The following is a 23604-nucleotide window of genomic DNA, read 5'->3' as shown; positions in this document are numbered from 1 at the left end:
ATCAGCCTCGACAAAATGATCCGTTGCAACAGTTTCCCGGCGGTGTCTAGAAAACAGATAGGTCTATATGCCGACGGGTCGCCGGTAGGCTTCCCGTGTTTGGGCAATAGAACCAATCTTCGCCTTTTCCACATCTTTAGCCGCCCTGTAGGCCTCGCCCCGTTTTCCGCTCGACTCTCATCGGGGTGAGCTCTTTGCATCCTCCTCCTAGCTCTTAGACAAGATGCTCGGAGCTCCGCGATTTCTGGACGCCACCAGTGTACCGGTTTCCATCCATTTCTGGGAAGGGAGCACGCAGACATTGCGGCGTCGCACGCACGGCTTAGAGTTCCGACTAGATCTTCACTGGACAGATCGTTGGTATTAACCTCCATAGAAAGTCGTTCGACAAATGCCGCCCTATCGAAGCGCGAGGTCAGCCATTCTCGATGGCTATCGATGACCTTCGGCTTTGACTTCCTTCCTCCATGTGCTACATTATATCGTACCGGCAGGTGGTCACTATGAGTGTACCCATCGTCGACCTTTCACTTTGAGCTAGGGTTTAGACCCGCGCTCCAGAAAGTCATGTCAATGATGCACCGTTCCTACTGTAGGTATTTTTTTCACCTACGTTCGCGACATCCACGTTCAGTCTAGCCATGGCTTTGAGTAGTGCCCAGCCTCTCGCGTTAGTCGATCGGCTGCCCCACTCGATCGCCCAGGCGTTGAAGTCTCCGCCGATGACTAGAGGGCTTTTTAGTGCATCTAGCATTGCTGAGGACTAGTCCATGGACCTCCTGGGTGGAGCGTAATAACTACAGTAGTACACCCCATTGATCTTCACGTTTGCGAAGCCCTCGTGCGACCTGGAAATTATTTCCATGATAGGGAAACGACCGGTTGTACAGATCGCCGCTAGCTTGTTCTTATCCGCTAACCAGTCTCCGTTATCGGGAGGGATGCGGTATGGGTCCGCTAGTAGGGCGATGCCTGTACTTGACTTCGAAACTGACTGCCACATCAACTGTTGTGCAGCTTCACAATGGTTCAGGTTTGGTAACCTGCATTATCGTCTGCCACTTCGACCTCCTCGCGTGCCTGGATATTTAGGCTCGCCCACCGTGTGACCCCTGTTCGCCGTGCAAATCAGGCATTTTGGTGCCGACTTGCACTTCCTGGCGATATGGCCTTCTGCTCCGCGCTTCCTGCAGAGCTTGCTACCGTTGGGGCCTTTGCACTTCTGAACAGTCTGTTAAAGATGATCCGATGGAGCACCTTCTCCGCCGTGTCGAGCAAATATATTGGGGTATACGTCGACGGGTGAGGTGGTCGAGAGGTGGCGGCAGTATTACGATGAGCACCTCAATGGCGACGTTGCAAGTACCGGAGGTGGTGTGGTAACAGATCTAGGAGTATGTGCACAGGACGAAAGACTTCCGGCCCCTGACCAAGAGATTGAGGAGGAGGTTGGCCGGTTGAAAAACAACAAAGTCGCTGGAGCAGATCAACTACCAAGCGAGCTTCTAAAATACGGTGGAGAAGCACTGGTGAGAGCACTACACTGGGTCATTACCAAGATTTGGGAGAAGGAAGTATTACCGGAGGAATGGATGGAAGGTATCGTGTGTCCCATCTACAAAAAGGGCGACAAGTTGGATTGCGGGAACTACCGCGCGATCACACTACTGAGCGCTGCCTACAAGATACTCTCTCAAATTTTATGCCGCCGTCTATCACCGATTGCAAGAGAATTCGTGGGGCAATATCAGACTGGATTTATGGGTGAACGCGCTACAACGGACCAGATGTTCGCCATCCGCCAGGTGTTGCAGAAATGCCGCGAATACAACGTGCCCACACATTACTTGTTCATCGATTTCAAATCGGCGTATGATACAATCGATCGAGAACAGCTATGGCAGATTATGCACGAATACGGATTCCCGGATAAACTGATACGATTGATCAAGGCGACGATGGATCGAGTGATGTGCGTAGTTCGAGTATCAGGGACACTCTCGAGTCCCTTCGAATCTCGCAGAGGGCTACGGCAAGGTGATGGTCTTTCGTGCTTGCTGTTCAACATTGCTTTGGAGGGTGTAATAAGAAGAGCGGGGATAAACACGAGTGGGACGATTTTCACGAAGTCCGTTCAGCTACTTGGTTTCGCCGATGATATTGATATTATAGCTCGTAAATTTGAGACGATGGCGGAAACGTACATCTGACTAAAGAGTGAAGCCAGGCGAATCGGATTAGTCATTAATGTGTCGAAGACAAAGTACATGATGGCAAAGGGCTCCAGGGAGGAGGAATCACCGCGCCCGCCACCCCGAATTCATATCGACGATGATGAAATCGAGGCAGTTGAAGAATTCGTGTACTTGGGCTCACTGGTGACCGACGACAACGACATCAGCAGAGAAATTCAGAGGCGCATTGTGGCAGGAAATCGTGCCTACTTTGGACTCCGCAGAACTCTACGATCGAATAAAGTTCGCCGTAACACGAAGTTAACCATCTACAAAACGTTGATTAGACCGGTCATCCTCTATGGGCACGAAACATGGACCCTACGTACAGAGGATCAACGCGCCCTTGGAGTTTTCGAACGGAAGGTGTTGTGTACCATCTACGGCGGAGTGCAGATGGAAGACGGGACTTGGAGAAGGCGAATGAACCACGAGCTGCATCAGCTGCTGAGAGAACAGACCATCGTCCACACCGCGAAAATCGGGAGGCTACGGTGGCCGGGTCACGTCATCAGAGGATGTCGGATAGCAACCCGACTAAAATGGTTCTCGGGAGTCATCCGAGTGGGTCGACCAAGTGGAGGACGATCTGCGGACCCTACGCAGAGTGCGGAACTGGAGACAAACAGCCATGGACCGAGTGGAATGGAGGCGGCTACTATGTACAGCAGAGGCCACCCCGGCCTTAGCCTGACCGGTAAGGTAAGTATACGTCGACGGGTCACCGGGCTATTTCCCAATCTATGCTAATAAGTTGAGGCTCTTAGGGGCCGTTCATAAACTACGTAAACTTTTTGAGGAGAAGAGGGGGGTCTACGCTCCATATAAATTTTCAAATTTTTGTATGGACAAAAGTCTACGAGGGGGAGGGAGGGGTCTGAGATGGCCAAATTTTGGTCTACGTGGTTTATGAACAATCCCTTAGGCAATAAGAACTACATAGCATATCTGAACAGACCTGGAGTCTCTGCAATGGCTTTTTTCAGGCCAGGTTGGGAAGTCCGTCCAGGCCTGGGGCATTATCTACTTACTACTTACAGTCAGGGCCGAATTGAAAGATCTCCATCCTGGGCGATTGGTAAAATTTTATCGACTTGCTTTATTTCGTAGTTGAGAGAGCGTCGCCATGAGCCTTTAGGTCTGCCTCTTCTGCGATGTCCTGCTAGGTACCAATCTAACGCTTGCTTGCAGATTTCGTTTCCGCACGTGCGCAGAGTGTGGTCGACCCACCTTCACTTTTGATCCAGAATTTCTATTGCTATCGGCTTTTGATGACATCGACGATGGAGCTCCACGTTAAGGCGGGGATGAAATTGTGAGGCCACCATGTACCATATACCGCAGGCATCTATTGATGAAGACCTGCAGCCGTTGAGTGTTCTCCATTGGTACACACCATGTTTCACTGGCGTACAGCAGCACATATTTTACGTTCGAGTTGAAAATTCGGATTTTGGTGCGTCGGCTAATATCAATATTTTTCCATACATTTGTTAAACTCGCAAAAGCAGCTCCTGCCATCTTGATACGTGTACTTATGTCAATATTGGTACCACCATCGGCTGCCATTTGGCTACCAAGATATTGGAAGGTTTCAACATTCTCCACTGCTTGCCCAGCTGGAAGGGTTGACCGTTTTTACATCTTAACGATTCGGTCTTGTTGACGTTGATGGTAAGACCCGCCGCCGAGAAGCGATTGGCAATATCATCGAGCTTGCCCTGCATATCAGAGCGCCGTTGAGCTAGCAGAGCAACATCATCAGCCAATTCGAAGTCATTTAGGTGATCCATGGTAATTGGATGTCACAGCATCCCACAGTTTGGTTCACGTTCAATCGCACTTACCAGGATCTCGTCGATTACGACGAGGAACAGTAGCGAGATAGTATAGATCCTTGCCTCAATTCAGAAACGACTCGGATGAGATTGGATATGACACCGTTGTGCAGTACTCTGCACGAAAATGCCCTGTACTGTGCTTTGATGCGACCAATGCGCTTCCCACATGTTTTCATGATTGAGACGGTCGAATGCTTTTTAATAATCAATGAACACCAGGTAGAGTGACTCTTGGAATTCATTGATTTGCTCCAGGATGATACGGAGCGTGACAATCTGGTCCACACAGGATCGCCCGACGTGGAATCCTGCTTGCTGCCATCGGAGAGTTGCGTCAATCTTCTCCTGTATCGGGTTAAGGATTATTTTGCAGAGAATTTTGAGAACGATACACAGCAACATGATTTTCCGCCAATTGTTGCACACGGGCAGGTCACCCTCTCAGGGCACCTTTACTAAGACGCCGTGTATCCAGTCGATTGGAAAAGTCGTAGTTTCCCATAAGTTGCAGAGTAATTGATGCAGCAGTTATGCAGATACGATGGAGTCATCTTTGAGCATCTCGGCTGATATGCGATCGACATTTATCCTACGGATGGTTGTTTCTATCGCCTGTACTGATGGAGCTTCGGTATTGACACGGGTAATGCATCGTAACCTTGGCTTTCTCGACTTCGCCGGATAAAGTGTCCGCCCACGCTTTGTCCCGCCTACTTGAACACTTCACTTCCTTCTCAAGAGCCGAATGGTCCACTGCACGAATTTATGCTGGCCTGCTTGCTCTCACAGAAAATTTGACGTTTGGGAGGTGCCGGCACCGCTCAAACGTCAGATTTTCGGTAAGAGTAAGCAGGCCAGCATAAATTCGTGCAGTGGACCATAGCTCTGACGGGCTACGGCTTCGGCTCCTCGTGTTTTCGCTCGCTCTATCGCGGCTTTGGCGTTTCTTCGCTCTTCTATCTTCCTTCAGATATTATCTGTGAGCCACTGGTTTCTCCGGGTGCCGGTGGCGATGAAGGCGTTTTTGATGGCGCTCCATTGATCTTCTACGCTTCTAGTATGTAACTTATAATCGTAACCAACGCCACCTGTGTCGCTGCCGGGTATTTCCGTAGCTGAACGCCTTGCATTGTTGCCGCAGGTCTTCCGCGTCCACTATATCGTCCTGGTTTTTAACCTTTAGAGTCGCTTCAGACATCACCAAGGACTTTTTTCGTCAGATACTTGTAGGCGGCGCCTTGGCGGATTCGATCGCGCTTGAGCTCGGAGACCATATCGTCTGTACAAATATGACGAATACTGCTGAATTCGGCTCCAAGATTCGCAAGCTTGGCATCTTTCTAATCGTTGTCAAAATTTACGAATAATAAATCCGGTGTTCCGGGTTATTCCAATATCCAATGGGTTAATCACCAACGAACGGACTCACAGATTCACTATGATACAATCACTAAGGTTCAATAGATCACTGGGGGATTCTTCCGGGGTAAGCGATAAAGATAAATACGTTTGACTTGTTCGAGTGTTGATAACTAAAGAGAGCGTCCAGACGCTGCTTTATTGTATTTATAATATCGATCGCGCAGTTGCGCGTACGCTTGCGCGTCCCCGCGCGCAAGCAGTTAATGATTGTTTGATCATTTGATTGCACGCTAAGGTGCATTTATACAAAGTAAATTCAGTATACAATACGAGTACTTAGACTCGTCCGTCTTTTATGACGAGCGCGTCACCGTTTTCGCACTTGACACCTGCCTTCTGTCTATCCTTGGCTTGCTTCCGAGGCGAATCAGCCTAAGGCTGAAAGCTTTGTAAATAAAGCTAATAAAAAACATCTTTGGCTTATTGTCCCTAAGCTCGTGCTCATCCTGCCCTACCCTCTGATGGTAACCACTGCAGGGCTTTATGATTTACGCCTCCTGTTTTTTTTGTATCGTTTGTGTACTTTGTAAATTATAATAAAACTACTACATTGTATTGATCCAAAGTTATTCCAATTTGCAAATCACCTCGCCAGCTTGCCACTATTATGTATTTGAATTTATATAGCTAACATTCTGTACAAAATAGAATCAAGTAAAAACAACAACTCAATGCTTTATTATTTCTTAGGTTTTTTTGTCCTTCTAATCATAAATTTGTCATCTTCATCGCGAAAGGGTCACGACTTAAGCCTGGAACACATAGCGTCCGTTCCGTCGAGGTTTGCGTTTTTTTGACAGTTTTCCCATGGGAAATGTGTCAAACTACTGTCACGCACACGCAAACGTATGCATTGTGTGGGGCACTTTATGGGTGCTTTTAGTACATACACTGTAAATCACTGGGGTAGCAAGCGTGCCGTCACACTTGGATGCAATTGCGCGATTTGTTGAATAATGGTTTCCAAGGTCAGAGCGCATAGCTTTGCATTATCCGAACAAGCGTGTGTCGCGTATGCGTGCATTATGTTCTGTCTGTTGAATCATCGCATCAATAAAAGATCGATTGTGTCTTATACTTATATTTTCTGCCTCTGCTCCCACAGAATTCCGTCGACGAGATGGAGCGGAAGAAGGAGAAAATCATGCTGCTGTCGTTGCAACGGCGGCAGCAAGCCGAGGAAGCCAAAGCCCGCAAGGAGATCGAAGCCATGCAGCGGAGGGAGAAGGAACGCGAGAAGGAGGAGGAACGGGCACGCAAAAAGGAGGAACAGTTTGCCAGGCGGCAGGCCATCCTCGAAGCGCACAAACTCAAAAAGGCCATCGAAGAAGCGGAGAGAGAAGTATGATTCTTTTATTTTTGGAATGGGTGAAATCGTTGAAACGAATATAAGATCAAGATTTTTCATGAATCATGTTGAATGACGCACTAAAAACAAAGTAATATAGAATTTACCAGACTTTGATACTTTCAACAACAAAATTTATTATTATTCCCTTTTCACACACTTTGTTCAAATTATGCTTTATATAGAAGTAAATACGCGTAATGTTGTTGTTAGAAGTATCAAATCCTGGTATTCAAAATACCTTAGAAATGATAGATTTTGGTATTTTTGTTAAGTCATTACATTGCTTTTAGTGTATTATTTAATATGATTGATTAAAAAGAAATATATTAGGGGGATTCACTTAACAGCGTAAACTGATTAAACTTGAATTAAACTGATTAAACGTCGCGATCACCAAGGCAATCTTTGATTATTTCATTCGCAAAATCATGAAACATTTCAAATATGCAGAAAATCATGGCTTACTCAGCAATTTAGTCTGTTTAGTGAGTACCCCTATTATATGTGTGAAACTTGATAACTCTCAACTAAAAATATAACTGTATTTTAAACTTAGTGTAGTTCATGAGTTTAAGATCTAAAACAATGTTCCCTCAAACACCCGCAGGGTAAGACCATCGATCGGGAACTCCTGATCAAGCACCAGCAGAGCCAAGCTCAGCTACAGCAGTCCAGCCGGGGAGGAGGAGGCGGCGGCGGACACGACGGCATGCACCACCAAACCTCATCGACACCGTCGGCGGCGGCCAAGATGCGCCCGCAGAAACTCACCCGGCCTCGGCCGAAGACGATACACGTCGAGACGGGCTCGGTCGATCTGAGCGAAACCTCCAGCCTCAGTAGTCGGGGTAAGAAGGGATCCAACTCGAATCTGACCGGTAAGTATTGAACTGCCCATCCGATGTTGATGTTTTTCTATGTCCTTCATACTACCTATGGTGTTATCAGTGTCGTGTCCGATTTTCTATGTGAGAAACTTAGAAGAAACACTTACTGCTCCACGGCGCGTAATGAGGAAATACACATGAAACGCAAAAATATCAATATATCAGCTTGAGGTGGAATGAATGCAATGTGTTATACAATGTTATTATAAAGTAGTGCATTTGCTAAGTATTCGAAAACAAAACCTGTTTCTATTGGGTTTGTCGTGATATTTTCATATTAAACCTTACCCGCCCACCAAGCAACATATTTAAGTAAAATATTTAAGAATGTGTTTATTATGCTTGACCAACGACTCTGCCATCTCTTAGCTAAGATTTCGATGTAAATTTGCGTTTCACTGTGCTTTTGTTCCATTACGCGGCAGAACGTTTCTCGATGTGTGTATTTCCCTATCTGTTAAGGCTACCTCCCCCAAACTGTAAAGCGAGACAGTTATTCCTTCTGTTAGTCAATACATTTAGTTTTAGTACCCTGGTTTAATCCTTCTCTAACACAAATCGTTTGTTCCCTTCTCTAATTTCCGTTTTATTTATTTTTTAACCTTTCTGTTTCCATTCGTATTTTCTGTTCCTTCTGTGCTTTTGTGTGCGTACGTACTTGAACGCGCGGCGGGCTTATTGTTCTACGCTACTTCGTACCACATTGTTGTTGTGTGGGCGATTGTCGGTGGTTATTCAGGAATCGGCCTGCACAGCTCAAATTCCATGCGACGAGATTACTACCGAGGATCGCAGGACTCATTAGCGATAAGAGGTAATGTATATATTGTGAACCTTGGTTTGCATTGTTGTTTTTGTTTTGTAGTACGTTGGTTATGTTTCTTTTTTTAGTTCTGATTTGTTTTATTTTCTGTTGGTTGTGAATATTTTTGTATACATTATGTTGTTGTAGAGTATGATTTAGGGTTGTTTCGTTGTTTTTTAAATGATTCGTTGAAAACGTCTCGCGCATTGTGCCCTGAATTGTACGGACTGCAGTGAATGTCATGTCTTCGTCCTTTGTGAAATGTGTCGTTAGTATTAGTAAAACGTGGAGTTGAGCAATTATGTCAATTGTTGCATGAGAGATCTTCACGGTGGTGGTATTTCAATTTACGCGTCTATGGTCTGTATAATTCGTTTCAGAATGTGATCATCTCTTTATACCATCTATTTTCTGTTGAAATTATTATCTTTAAGGATCTTTTTTACATGAATAGCAAGTGCAAGCAAGTTTGGCTGATTTATACCATATCTGCAATTATTAGTTGTTATATTACTGGGTTTGTATCAAATGCGATGAAGATTCAAAGATTTTCTGGTAGGAGCATGCTACATTGAGTGTTGAGAGGGCTAGAAAAAATATCAACAAATTTCTTTCTTCTCCTTTTTCTTACAGAAGATCGAAAATTTTCAATTATATTCCTTCAAAGATTACATTAAAACTTTTGCAAGGCGCTTGTACATAGAATTATGCTAAACATTATGCAATTTTTTAATTAACTTTCACAAAATTATCACTAGGAACTGCAGCGTATTGAAAAATTACAACAATCAATAATCATAATCAAGAACCATTGCCAATACTCTTCCAAAAATAGAAATTCTGGAAAATAGATTTGGAAATCCTCCTGACAAATCCCATGGTAAAGTCGGTGACACAAGTTACCAACAAAGAAAGTTGCGGAGCAAAACTGGCGACGTAGTCCATAAAAGGTTCCATTCGTAGCTACAATACGTCTTTTAACTTAATGGGAATTGGGTCACAAGTGTTTCAAAATAGCGTAAACCGGGGTCAACTTGATCTTCGGTTTGAAATTCATCAGACTTTTTTTTATACTAGATAAAGTATACTTTAAATAGTTTCCTTACATGTATCGTACTGTTGGAATTAGATACGATACGATTTCAGTAAGGAAACTATTAAGAGTATGCTTTATCCAACAGAAAAACGTCTGATTAATTTCAACTCAGCGGTACATTAATTTTTAAACAGCTTTAAATGTATGTATTCCCATCAATTACTACTTCTGAACAAACATAATCAGGCTTGCCTCTGTCTCTACCAGCAAGCATGTGCCTCGTCCCGGTAGAGTTTATCGTCAAGTCAATCCTTATCATATGGTCCGCAAAGTCGAGGATCAGGTACGATCGTATGATGATAATGTACATCTCTACATGCCAGATCACACAGGTAATGGATCAGTTATTCTTCCTAAAACTTTCTTCTTGATCTCGGCATGATCCAACAGATGTTGCTCCCGTCGCCATAGTTCCTTTTAGGCGATCTTCAATAGGGCCATGTGCACTTCTCGTCACATTTGCTGTCTGTCTCATGGTGATCTCCTTGACCATTTGCACCTTCGTCTAATCTCTGGTTGTTTTGAATATGACCGGCCAAATTGAGAAACCGCTGGTGCTTGCAAATTGATCTGCTAGCGCTCAATAAAAGTTCCTCATAGTTCTAATCCAGTTTGAGTGAGTACTTCTAGTTGCAGGCTTTCCCATTTACTTTTTCGGAGGCAAATGTTCACATAACGAAAAACAAACGCCACCGACCGCTGAAGCTTCGAACACGAGTGAAATTGAAAGATTGTGATCGGAAGGCCTATCTGAGCTAAAAGACGGCATAGCACTATATTCGAGCGGAATTCTTCCTTTGTTGGATTAACGAGCCCTCCTTCACACTTTCCCGATCTCGAGCAATGCTGGAGTTTCAGCAAGTCGTGTACTGCCCCTCTTGGCATGTCAGTCCCATGTTGTTTCTAATGCGAATCACATGTTTGTCTCTCACGAGCTCATTTGAAATAAATTTGATATTTTTCTCGCCTCATTTCACAGCTCAATATTCCACAAAATGTTTATGCATGAATTGAATACATTTTTTAAGAAAACAACTGGAGTTATAATGCAAAACGTAGGCACTTTGAAAAACAAAATGGGACTGGCATGCGAAGAAGGCGGTGTATGACTTGGTGAGTTTTCTCGGTTGCCTTCGTTGACCTGGTTTCCGTCGACGAAAAGCTCTTCGAGTGATCTCAGTCTGTTGAACAAGACACGGTGCAGTATCTTAAACACTCCTGTGACTAGTACGCTCATAATAGTAACAGGGAAAATGAAACGCAAACTTAGAACAAAACTACAGAAAATCACACACAGAAAAAAAATATTCATGTAAAATTCAGCGGAAAATTATGCACATAAAGGGAATGCTGGAATTAGTGCATATTTACATGAGATATCATGTAAAATTAAGTTACGTTCGTGTAAATTTCCGCTAATAGGCGCGTAACCAGTTGGAGTCCATGATGGTTTACTCGATGGTTGGCGGAAATTTACACGATGATAATGTAATTTTACATTATATCTCATTTAAAAGTGCACTAACTCTAGCATTCCCTTTATGTGCATGATTTCTCGCTGAATTTTAATTACATATTTTTTCTGTACAGACAAGATTGTGAGATGGGCCGAAAACAAGGGATTCACCATAGCCCCTCGGAAGTCCAAAATCATCCACATATGTAACCAATACAAGCACAGCACAAAAATCCCAAACATGAAGATCAATGGCCAAACAGTACCCACGGTTAAAAGTGCCAAAATACTTGGAGTAACAATATACTCAAGATTCAACTTCAAACCACATATGTTTGACCTAAAGAAATGCATAGCGGAAAGGTGTAACATGATCAAAGCCATTGGAGGCAGAAACAAAGGAGCAAACAGAAGAATAATGCTCAGGGTATTCAAAGGCCTGGTACTATCGAAAATCCTATACGATTCTCACCTATACTTGAGGGAAGACCAGAAAGTATGGGACATCATAGCACCACAATACAACTAGACAATCAGAACAATAACAGGAGCACTGAGGACAAGTAGAGTCTCCTCAAATTTGTAGAGGCAGGCATGCTACCCCTCGAGAAACATATCAAACTAAACACAATCACGAAAGCCATCAAATGGCTAAAACTACACGATAGTAACCAAGCGATAGGACAACCACTCATACAAAGAGCAAACAATTTTGTCACTGAGCTTACAAGGGAACCCATCCCTAACATAACCAAAGACCCAATCCATTCGGGAGAAAATGGTACGAACCCAAAACAAAGACAGACTGGTCTATCAAAATGAATATCAAGGTTGGCGAGCAGTCGGTCAAAACTAAATAAAAACCTGTGCCATGCAGCACACAATTCCTAGAGACTAGACACAAATATCTCAACCACAAAATCATATAGGGAATCGCACCACTTGGGCGGTGGCTTCTATATTCGTCTGTTTTCCACTATAACTCAGTCATATTTGAAGCAATTGACACAACTTTTGGAATGTGGTGAGATAGGTATAGTATCTACCCGTGTACAACATTTCAAGTCAATTGGTCCAAAATCGACTGAGTTATAGTGGAAAACAGACGAATATAGAAGCCACCGCCCAAGTGGCGCGATACCCTACACCGACGGATCGGTCAAGGACGATGAAGTTGGATGCGGCATACATTGCCAAGACGAAAACTTATCAATCAAACTCAACAAGATGTGCACCACATTCTCTGCCGAAAGCAGAGCTCTACTGATAGCATCAAAGAAAATAGCCAACACCAAACAACCAAGCATAATATTCACAGAAAAGAGCGAGACACAGCACCCATGGTTGGAAGGAGTACTAAAACAAATACAAATCAGAGACATAACTTTCTGTTGGGTGCCTAGCCATGTCGGCATAACGGGAAACGAAAAGGTCGACAAGCTAGCAGAGCTGGGCAGACAGGACGGAACTGCACAACTGGAAGCACCAGCCAATGATACAATCAAATGGTACAAAACAAGAACAATATGGTCCTATGAAACAGAATGGAGAAAACAAGACAACAGCTTCCTAAGAAGGAGCAAACCAACAACCCTACCCTTGAAAAACAGGAAGAAGGTCAAAGAACAAAGAATACTAGCAAGAGTCAGAATAGGATACACATGGCTATCACATGGGTACATCCTACATATGGAACCACCCCCCAGGTGTAAGCACTGTAACGATACACTGACAATAGACCATATCATAAGAATATACCTAGAATTCGAAGAAAGCAGGAAAAAGTACAACATAACAGGACTAAGTATATACAACAACACGGAATGCAATGAGAGAAACCTCATAAACTTCATAACAGAACACAAACTACTAGAACAACTATAATCACCAACAAGAACCTCTACGCAGACACAACTCAAGAACCGCATAGGACACAGCTAAGTCACACCAATATAGAGGTTTTTCAATGGGGTTTTTACTCCGAAGCCAACTAAGCATAACACAACAAAACGAACAAGAAACACATGTACCAGTCCAGGAATACCACGGTGCTCCGAACGGGGTCTCCCTCTGCATGTACCTTGTCAGGGTAGTTTGGACCACGTGGGCCAAGGGTGTAAAGTGGCAGGAGGGGTCAATGCCTGGCAATGACCGGGGACTTCAACCCACCCCGACGAACATAAGCATCTTAAAGGAACCAGAACATCCCCCTTCCATAACCCTAGCTCCGTCCCATACCCATTATGAAAACCAGGGATCTTAAGCGAGGGGTCCCACACACAGGCTGATCATTGTACTCCTCAAATAGACCACAAAACCCAGGCACGTTAGACCAAAAAGACATATCGAAACAAGGTACACGCGATACAACCAAGAGACGACAATAGGGGGTCTAGATATCAACCGGGGCCTTAAAAATCCTGTAGGGCTACCCTTGTGGAGGCCCCGTGACTAACGGGATTTAAGGCAATTTGTACACCACGTTAATTCAAACTCCTATCCCTTGCTTCCTAAGATGGTCGACCAGGTTCTCGTTCTTCCCTACAGTCTTACTGTATTTTAGCTTATTTAAGGCCTTTTTAGCTCTAACAAATCTCGGATACTTTTTCAAAATGACCCGGGGTATCCCGGGTAGACGAGAATATCTAAATCATATCTCAAATCGAACATTTTTTGCTGTCATAGCTTGATGTGATTTTGATGTGTTATTCATAAATCTAATGAATATCGCACGAATAGCTCAAAGTGATATGATATCAGTTTTTTTTTCTTGTCGAAATAGCTGAAAATTTCTACATAAGAACAAGTTTTGCTCTTCTACACGAAATGGAACACATACATCCATAGAGATGGCTCAATGTTAGTGAAATGCCATGTGCCCCTTTCTGAGCTGTGGAAACGAAGAATCGCATGCTCTTATTCTCATGTTATTTAAAACAGCGAGCTACTGTGGCAAGCATCGCCGCCTGTGAATCCTAAGGTCGTAGGTACAATTTCAATCAGATTTTTTTCATTTTTTTTTCTAAAAAATTGGCATGTCTGCTATTGTTTTGATTTTGTAATATCTTAACGAGCTATTATTGAGTAGTTCACCATATAAGATTTTGCTATTATTTCTGTTCTTTTACCTCTTATATCAATCAGACCAATATCAGTTTTTGCTCTTCTGTAATTCAGTCAATAATAACTGAATATGCTATTCATCAGATTTTTCCACCTACTCAGGATAATACACTCAGATCCTATGTTGATACATCGTTTTGAAAAAGTATCCGAGAAATGTTGGTGATTCCACTATTGCTTTACCATCATCTACAATGTTAATCCTGTTTCTTGGTACTCCGTTGTTGTTAACATTTAACCATATCTTTGAAATTTTTCTTTGTCTGTCAGTCAATTTTCTCCCCGGTCATTGCACTTGGCGGCCACTGACGCAGTCTAGGGTCACGCAGTTGCATAAAACCATCGCATGTCGTTCCGATTCATGCTTTTCTGCCCCGCCGCGAAAAGAGGCTGTCGTTTCTTGATTTGCTCTTCTGCTCTTGTCACTTTTCGACTACTGGTCGCATTCATCTCGTTTGTCAATCGTTCGTCGAGCCTTGTACCACCTTTTGCGTTGCTGTTGACATTGTTTTATTAATGAACTCCCATAAACTGTTGATTTCGTTTGATCCGTGGGCCGCTCATATTCTCTTGATACCTCTGCTTCCTGTATCCTGTATACTACCATGAATCCTACTCCATGATCTGCTCTATTGCCGCCATGGTACTAGATGCATTTTGAGCCAGCGGATCCCATTCACGCCGACATGTTGTAGTTTACGAACCAGAGCTCAAAATATGCGGGTTCATTCAAAGTTGCCATGTTCCATGATCCGACTTTCCAGGAGATTCTTTTCCCCTAAAGCGGGATCGCGCAAGTGTCTCTGCTTGCGGGTCCGCATCTTGATCAAATTGCTTCACAGATTATTCCAGTGCTATAGGCAGGCATATGCCTTGCTACAATAGATGGTAGAACAAAATCATTATCATCTCCCATTATCCGACTTTCCAATAATTGTCTACCCTTATTCATAAAATGATCAATTGTTGTCGAATGTCGTTGAAGCAATCCGTTAAGTTTTGCATTTCACCAAAGTCCAAAGTGATAACTTGCAGTCTGTATGGCTTTGGAATGGTTCTTAAATCCACAGCATAGCCTATAATGTTTTATGAAGGTCGTCAAAGCCTCTTCTAATCCATTTGATTTGGCATTGTTCATTGTTGTTTGTGATATTCCGACAATTCGATTGTATTTGTATGACTATGGTATTGATAGTCGTTCAATTATTTTTTTGAAACTCAAAGATATTCTCGATTTTCTGATTATTTTCGGAAGGTTACTAGCAAGAAACTCTCTTATTTACCGTTATGGTTTAGTATCCCTCGAACCGAAATCTTTTGAGTTCACATTCTTGTGTAAAGCAAATAAACAGCTCAGCTTGCTAAAAACATATGCTATTCATGTAAAGAATTGGTATCCTATGATGACACATTTCAAATAAATTAGGGTTTTCTGGTGTTGGTGTTAAGCTTAGTGTAAAAATGCTTGCTGTAGTGATAAATAGTCAATTGTAAGTGTTCCCATATCGTTGTTGTTGAAAAAACCTTTAAAGAACCCTCCTTGCTTTCATCAACCCTCTCGATGTACAAGTATCTACTGTTCTAGTAAATCCAGCCATCTCCAGGCGAACTGGATCAAACTAACCTAAATTGTTTTCTTTTCTTCTTTTTTTCCCACCCACTCGTATACTAATCATTGCACATAAATATCACCCACTCGAATCGCGTACCACTGCAAAATCTCGCGATACGCCTCTCGAACTATGTGTAAACAACAACACTCGCTAATTTCGAAAACCACAACAACCCACTCGATACGTCGTCACGTGCTAATCACGAACGTGGTCGTCGTCGTCGTCGTCTTCGACACACTCATTAGAATCACCGGATGAATATCCTAGTAGCAGCTCAACGCCAATAGGCCGACGGGGCTCCTACAAAACTGGAAGAGGTTGGTGGCGGTTACTCTAAAAATATGTTTAAGATTGACTTCCCCATTCTTTCTTAGATATACTTATCCCCTTTTCCCGACTCACTGTATAGCTTTTGGTTACTAACCCGTTGGTTTGTTTGAACAATTGGAACCAGATTGACTCTAAATCTAAATCTATTTAGTTGATAGATTGTAAGCAAATTCTAGAGGTATTGGAACATCTTCTTGCATGACGTTAACCCATTGTTTCACATATGATATTTGATCGACAACACGCATACTGATCATCTTTTTTACATTTAGTTTGGAATTGTTCATTTCCTATTGCTTACGCATGTCGATTGAATGAATCACCATTCACTTTCACGTTTCCGTTTTTATTTGATCACGTTTGCATGATTTATCATTAGTCGGGTTAATGGAGATCCAAATTCACTATGAGTATTGTTTTGATTTTTTTCGAAATCTAAGTTTCAATTTGTTTAATTTTTGGGTTTCAAGTTCTGAAATTCTTCTATATGCGCACTTATTCTCATTTTGTTAATTTTAGTCACAATACTGTTATCTATTTAATTATAAAATAATTTACAAAATATTTATCATTAAGGGCTTTGGTTATGAATCTTTCGCGGTTGTCGCTCAACTAGATCAGTATGAATCCTTCACTTTTCACTTAAATATGATAAGTTTTTTCTACAAACAGGTATACAAATTTAGTATGTTTTACAAAAACAACACACATTTCTGAAGTAGTGAAACCACAGATTCCACAATCCTTGATAAGAAATTGTTTTCCGTTCAATGCTTCAATATTTATCCTTCTTCGAAAAACAACGATTTCGATGAATATTGGACCGTTGTTCAATGGAATGAACCATAGGACCGGTTACTCTACCAAATATACAGTGAACCCATGTACAACAACAACCAAAAAAAAAACACCCAACCAAACTGTGAATACCCATATCAAAAACAACAATACCATCAACTCCCATTGTCATTGTAATTGCAGAACCGGCGACGATCGAACGAGGTCGTACCTTATCACGTATCTCGCTAGCGAAAGGTGCCAATTTCCGGGGACGTAAATCCAACTCCCTGATGAATCTATGCGGTAAGGTCCACCTCCCTCCTACTCATACGAAACACACACCAAAAAAAGGTGTTACTTACTCAGACACGATAAAGAATTCAGGGTGTGGTTTAGGATGGTTTTGGGTTTTCCGAGGTTTGAGGAGCAAAACATAAATTTTTCTGCTCAAATTGAGAGGAAATAGGATACCGAGCCATTTGGGCAGTGGCTGGTATTTTGGGCACTTTTTGCTATAATTCAGTCAATTCCAAACCAATTGACTTGAAATTTTGTACACGGTAAGATATCGGGCCTGATTACGAGTGTCACTTCACGGTGAAAACCAAAAAGTGACACCGATAATAAGGACGGTGAAAGTGATTCCCCTTTGATTAACCCACAACCGTGGACACCGTGGATTCGCAATGTTTCACCGTGATCGATTCTCACGGTGAAGTGACACTCATAATAAGGGCCATCATACGTATCACACTCATCGCGTTCCAAAAATGTGTCAATTGGTTTAAAATTGGTTAAGTTAAAGCGAAAAAGTGCCCAAAATAGAATCCCTGCCGTGATGGTCCCGCTTCTAGGTTCATATTTCGCTAAACACCACACTTAACAAAACGCGTTGCAAATGTGTTGTTGCTTTATTGGTTCGTTTGATTTCTAATTGGGCTTATTTATGGTTCACATATTTTTTTAAATTAATTTTCATTTGTTTTAGAACAAGCACATTTTTGTTGGCAATATCCTGTCAGGACACCGCTTTTGTAATGATTGCGACATTCTGTAACTAAAATACTGGTATAAAGGAAACTAATAGTCACTGCAAAAGAAAACTCACAATAATTTTAGGATTCAGGTTAAGGAAAAATGATGAAATATGGTGAAAGCAGAAAAATCTAACGTATCACAAAATAACTAAGATAAGCTGCAGAAAAAAAAAATACTCAGTGCTAAGAAGTAGTAACTATCCACCCAAGTAACCATGCTATTGAAGCTGTACGTATTGCATATTTAAAGCGCATTTATTGGCATGCATTGCTCTACCTACATTAACCATTAAAGTTGAATTAAAGTAGCAAGTGGCGCTACTATTGCTGGCTTACGATTATACTGGTAAATGTAATCGTAATTCAACAATAGTGGCGCCACTTCCCACTTTAATTCAACTTTAAGGCGAAACTGGATCCATTTCCTAACTTTTTGGTTTTTGATTTTTTATAAAATAAAGAAGCAATATTTTCAAAATTGGGTTTCGTGCACATGTAGAATATGGATCAAGGTACAGGGGATGGCCAAAATGTTTGGGATAGGCCACTTTTTTTTCTCTCACAAAAAAGTTCAACAAGCTATAACTTTTCATAGAGCGCATAAAAAATTCTCAAATTTTGACTATTTGTCAACCTATTATGTGTGCATCATTGGTACAAATTTGGGCTCGATTGATTAATATTTCGCAAAGTTAGAACCGTTCGGGTGAAACACTAATTTTAAGACAACTCATTTTTGAGGAACCAGTGAACCGAATTGAATGAAATTCTGAGCGTACACTAACAATATGTAAATGCTTCACAAACTATTAAAACATAGGTACTTTTTAAACGTTGAAGAAAGTTATCATGGATTGACACTTTTTGGATTTTTCTCGAAAAATGTAATTTTTTTACATCAATGTCAATAACACTAGTTTACAAAATGAAACGAAAGTCGTAAACTTCTGTCAATGACCAAAGTTTTTGAAGCATAATTTAGCGCTGATTTCGAAACCGTGCTTCAAGAACAGTTTTTGAGTGTTAGCTCAATATCGAGTTTTACAACTTTTTGAAATATGGAATTTAATAAAATTCAAATATCTTGCGTTTTGTTCAACCAATTTTAAATCTTTTTCCATAAATTAAAAGCTGAATATAATACCATTCGATCATCTAAATGCAGGTTTTGCGTCAGATTGATAAAATTAAAGATATTGGCGAGTTTTGGGAACAATCTCCTAAATTTTAGCAAAACTTCCAAAAATATATGAAGAAATGTATTTTTTTCAATAAGAAAAAAACAATTTAAAAATTCTTTCTCAACGTTTTTTTGACATATCATATGTAGGCGAGATACAGTAAAAAACTCAGCTCAATCGGAGCATTGACCACGGAGAATGAGGTGTGTGAAGTGAGCGACTTTGCTTAAAAATAGAACAAAAATCGATTTCAATTCATCAACCTTGTATGGAAAGTCGAAAAAATTTCCGCTCTACTGTAATTTTTTTCCTTCGCGTTTTCGAAATCAGGATATGATTCTACACCAAAAACGATCATCAGCTTGCCGAGTTCAAAAATGCTGTAAACTAGTGTAATTTTTAGTGTCGATATCCAACGATTTTCCACTTCTGTTCTCAAGTTATCTCTAATCAGATATATTAGAGCCTATTTAGATTGAAAGAAGAACACATTTAGTATTTTTTGTGTGGTATTGTAAATTTGACTTATTTTCCTCTATATGGGTAAAAATTTCAATTCGGTATAACTTAATTCGCCGTGAGAAAATTACATTTTATAACGTCGTGTTAAGTATCAATATATTGTTGATAAACGTTAAAAAAATTCATTCAATTCGGTTCGCTGGTTTCCGAGATATGACAGTTCAAAAATGAGTTGTCAAATAATAATGTTTTACCCGAACAGCTCTAACTTCGCGAAAAGTTATTCAATCAACCCCACATTTGAAATGAAAAGTTACAGCATGTTGAATTTTTTTGTGGAAGAAAAAAAGTTGCCTATCCCAAACATGTTGGCCATCCCCTGTATCTCCTGATTTTTTTTTCGTGATGAAAAATATAATATAATTTCACAAAAAAATGGTTTCTGCGAAAATGGAAAACTTTTTCCACCACAAAAAAATTCAGAAGATACCTTGATTGTTATTGTTACTTAATTTTAACTAAAAATTTTGAAAGAGGGAAAAGCCCCTTTGAGTGATTTCCTCATCTACGAAATCTTTCTCAAAAAGGCATAAAACCTCTTTATCTTTTCGAAAAAGATATCTTGATCCATGCTCTAAATGTGCACGATTTTGAAAATATTGCTTCGATATTTAATAAAAAATCAAAAACCAAAAAAATGAGGAAATGCTTCCAGTTTCGCCTTAATGGTTTAATGCATATATGTGCGTTATTTATGCAATACGTACAGCTTCAACAGCGTGGTTACTTGGGCAGTTGCTTGATTGCATTGTTGGGCAGTAGATGACAGTGATTATCATGGAATCACGTTGCTTCAATCTGTCTTACATCACAAATAAGGCTGGAACTTCTCATGCATTATCGCATCACGTATAAGTTTAGCTAGCTTTGTCGGAAAACCGTATTTGTATTCTAAGTTAATTGTAGGTACTTGTCCAACGACCTTTGGTACTTGCAATTCCTGTAAATTTGTAATCATTCAACGTTGTCCACTTGTAGTTTTTTCGAAAACTTACGGTGGTTTTACACGTACATACAATAATCTATTTTAATCTGAGAAGCTTAAGGTGAAGTCACAGCTTGAATTTTCAAAAGCACAAATCTGAAAAACCGAATGTCGCTGTGCGCTGAAAAGTTGATCGATTGATTACCCGCTGGTGGTGACCAAACGATCAACTTTTCAGCGAAAAACGACATTCGGTTCTTCAGATTTGTGCTCTGGGAAATTCGAGGTGTGGCTTCGTCATATCTTCACCTTAAATGCAAAATATGGAGCGATACAAAGTTGGAAAAACTGTTTAGATTTTAAAGAAGAGAAAAAAATGTATTCTGAAAAGGGGCTGACAGAATCGGGTCACTAATGTACTTCAAATAACTCAACGTACATATGTACAGATGGGTAAATTATTGATTAAATTGGGAAAAAAAATCCACAGCTCAGGTGAGATTGGAACTCACGACCCTTATTCGCTAGACAAGTGCTTTACCAACTATCAGTGGGTTGGCTCCAGAGGCACGTTCTCCTCCATTTGGGTAATGATGATTGGAATTAGATTCAAGGTTTGTGAATCATCGACCTTCTCATCAGGAAGCACACTGATGCAAGACTGCCATCACTGTAAAGACTGCCTTGGATGTTGTGATGGTTCTCCGCATCGTCGTTATTCAAGTATTCATCGCAGTACAACATTCACTTTTCAACATTTCCAGTATATTTACTCTAGGTCATTGTGCCTAAAAATCATCACTTGTAGTTTGGGTAGCAGCTTCGATTATTTCTTATGCATTACTTAAGAAAGGTAATTTGAGTTAAAATTCAGAAATCTCTCAAAATTCAGACTGTCCGGTCGATACTGTCATATGTCCCATGCAAGGTGATGTGCATGGAGCATGCTAAGCATGGCACGTGTGGAAGATTTACGGTAGAGAAGATATCTGGTCCATCGTCCGGCCGTCGTTGAAGTCCCATGACCTCATTAAATTTGGCTTTAACCCTCCTAAGATGTTAGAATTTTCGCACCACACGATAGCGTAGTATTTACACCAGTCTGGGCATATTGACCCCACCATCCTGGCTGTACACGAAATTTGTAATCTGAAATAGGTGACTTTTGAAGCGATAATTTGTTGGAAGTTCGTCCGTCAACATGCTTCCGATTCTTATCCCTGCACTTATCGGCTCGCAACATGAAGCTTTGCCGGCAAGGATGGAAGAAAATCATTTCTAGTGACAAATGATACAGGATCAGTGTACGCAGAATATGCCACCGCAAGCGAAAAATAGGCAACAAAGAAGGCACGGCAACAACGCTTTGTTTTTTCGTTAGCAGATAATGACAAAATCGCTCCCGAGTTAGTTCATAACAAAAACGGTAGGAATATTTGTCTCGTTCTATTCACATCGTGATTTTCGCACTGTTTTACAACTGAAACTCAACTCTGAGATTTGCAAGAGTCTTATTTCGTCCAAATGCTTATGAATTCGATAATGTGGGTCGAAAATTTTAGCAGAAAAGCCGGAATATCAGCACACGCACGGCAAGCGATGTTTGTTTTATTGCTCTCATCGCCTGACATACGTTTATTGCGAAGCGCCTTTGTTACCAACATGCACCGCTTAGGACAAAGCGTTTGTTTTTTGGCGTGATCCGTTTTTCGTACCCTGTACAGGATACGAACCATCCAAGATGTACCGTCAGTGTACCAGTAGCCGCTCATGACCCAATAGCCGCTCACTGTTGCAAAAAACAAGTTTTCACGCATAAATACACTCTTTTCGGCGCAGATTTTCTTGGATAATATAAATTAGATGAGAACAAAGCCATTTTTTGCAATATTTACCGAAACACATACATTTTAAAAACAATGAAATTTTTTGAGCGGCTATTGGGCCCAAAAAAAGTTGTGGGTAATTTCATGTGATCCAATAACCGCTCACGCAATAAAATACGTGAAAATCATAAAATCTGCCGATTTTAGTACACAGTGCAGTGTATTTAATGACTATTATACACTACCACTGAACAGGAAAAACTAATGGTAAAAATATAAAGTTGCAAAAATAATGCACTTTTCCGGAAAACTCTATTTAAAAGATGGCATAGATTTGTTCGTGAGCGGAATTAGGACCACTTTGGTCTCACACAAATTGTAATAAAATCATATTTTTATAAAAATGTTTACAAAAGTCTTGATTTGCATCTGATTGTACTTAGATTGAACTAACAAAAAATGCAAAAACATAACAAATTTGCTTAACGGTCATTCAACAGATGATGTTTTTCTGGTGGGCCAAGGGCTGAAAGTTTCTATAATAAGGATAAATCAATCAATCAATGTTTTTCTGCGAAACTGGCCTTAGATGAGCGGAATCTGGTACCCTGACGGTATGTATGTAATTGTATGTATGTATGTGTGTATATATGTGGAGCGGAATCGATGCAACTATTGGTTTAACGAGGTTTTGTTCCGATTCCGCTCCACGTTCCTGACAATTCTGTCGACTACATTTTTCGCATCATGTTGCGGTAGCTTGTCCAACACTCCTCATAGTACCGCGATATGCGGGTGCTCCCCATGAGGTTGAGAGATCCGCAGTTTAACGTATCGAGTATCCAATCAAAAGTTTATTTCTTGGCTGAGTTCGTTATCATTGTCACTCACTCCCTCATAAAATTCTGAGTACTCTGAGTTCTGAGGGTACATAGCGCCAACGTAAAAGATCTCCTTGGAGGGTGCTCGCTGTTCTTCGTTTTCCTTAAGGACAATCGTCTTAAAATCCCGCTGCAATAAAACTTCAGACGTACAAATCTCAAAAATCAAGCTTCAAACAAAAATACATTTTATTATTCTGTTCTTGCTCACTTGTAATAAGCCTAAAGTTGCGCTGGTTTTGTTTACGAAGAGATTTATGCGCTCGAAATCGTGAGCAGGTGCCAAAGTCGACC

At 41.1% G+C, this 23604-nt stretch overlaps 1 protein-coding gene across 1 annotated transcript in view; it reads left to right on the top strand.

The window, feature by feature from the left end:
- LOC109424724 (patronin) overlaps positions 1–23604 on the top strand; it is a gene marked incomplete in the record, with an annotated part of 310451 nt that overhangs the window by 258807 nt on the left and 28040 nt on the right. The window contains 5 exon segments of the mRNA XM_062843097.1: positions 6603–6839; positions 7456–7726; positions 8475–8549; positions 16074–16145; positions 17140–17241. Coding sequence (XP_062699081.1) covers positions 6603–6839; positions 7456–7726; positions 8475–8549; positions 16074–16145; positions 17140–17241 — 757 coding nt within the window.

Source organism: Aedes albopictus, chromosome 3 (genome assembly GCF_035046485.1).
Source record: "Aedes albopictus strain Foshan chromosome 3, AalbF5, whole genome shotgun sequence".
NCBI lineage: Eukaryota > Metazoa > Arthropoda > Insecta > Diptera > Culicidae > Aedes > Aedes albopictus.
Note: the sequence above shows the minus strand (reverse complement) of the source record. Positions and strands in the feature narration are given on the sequence as shown.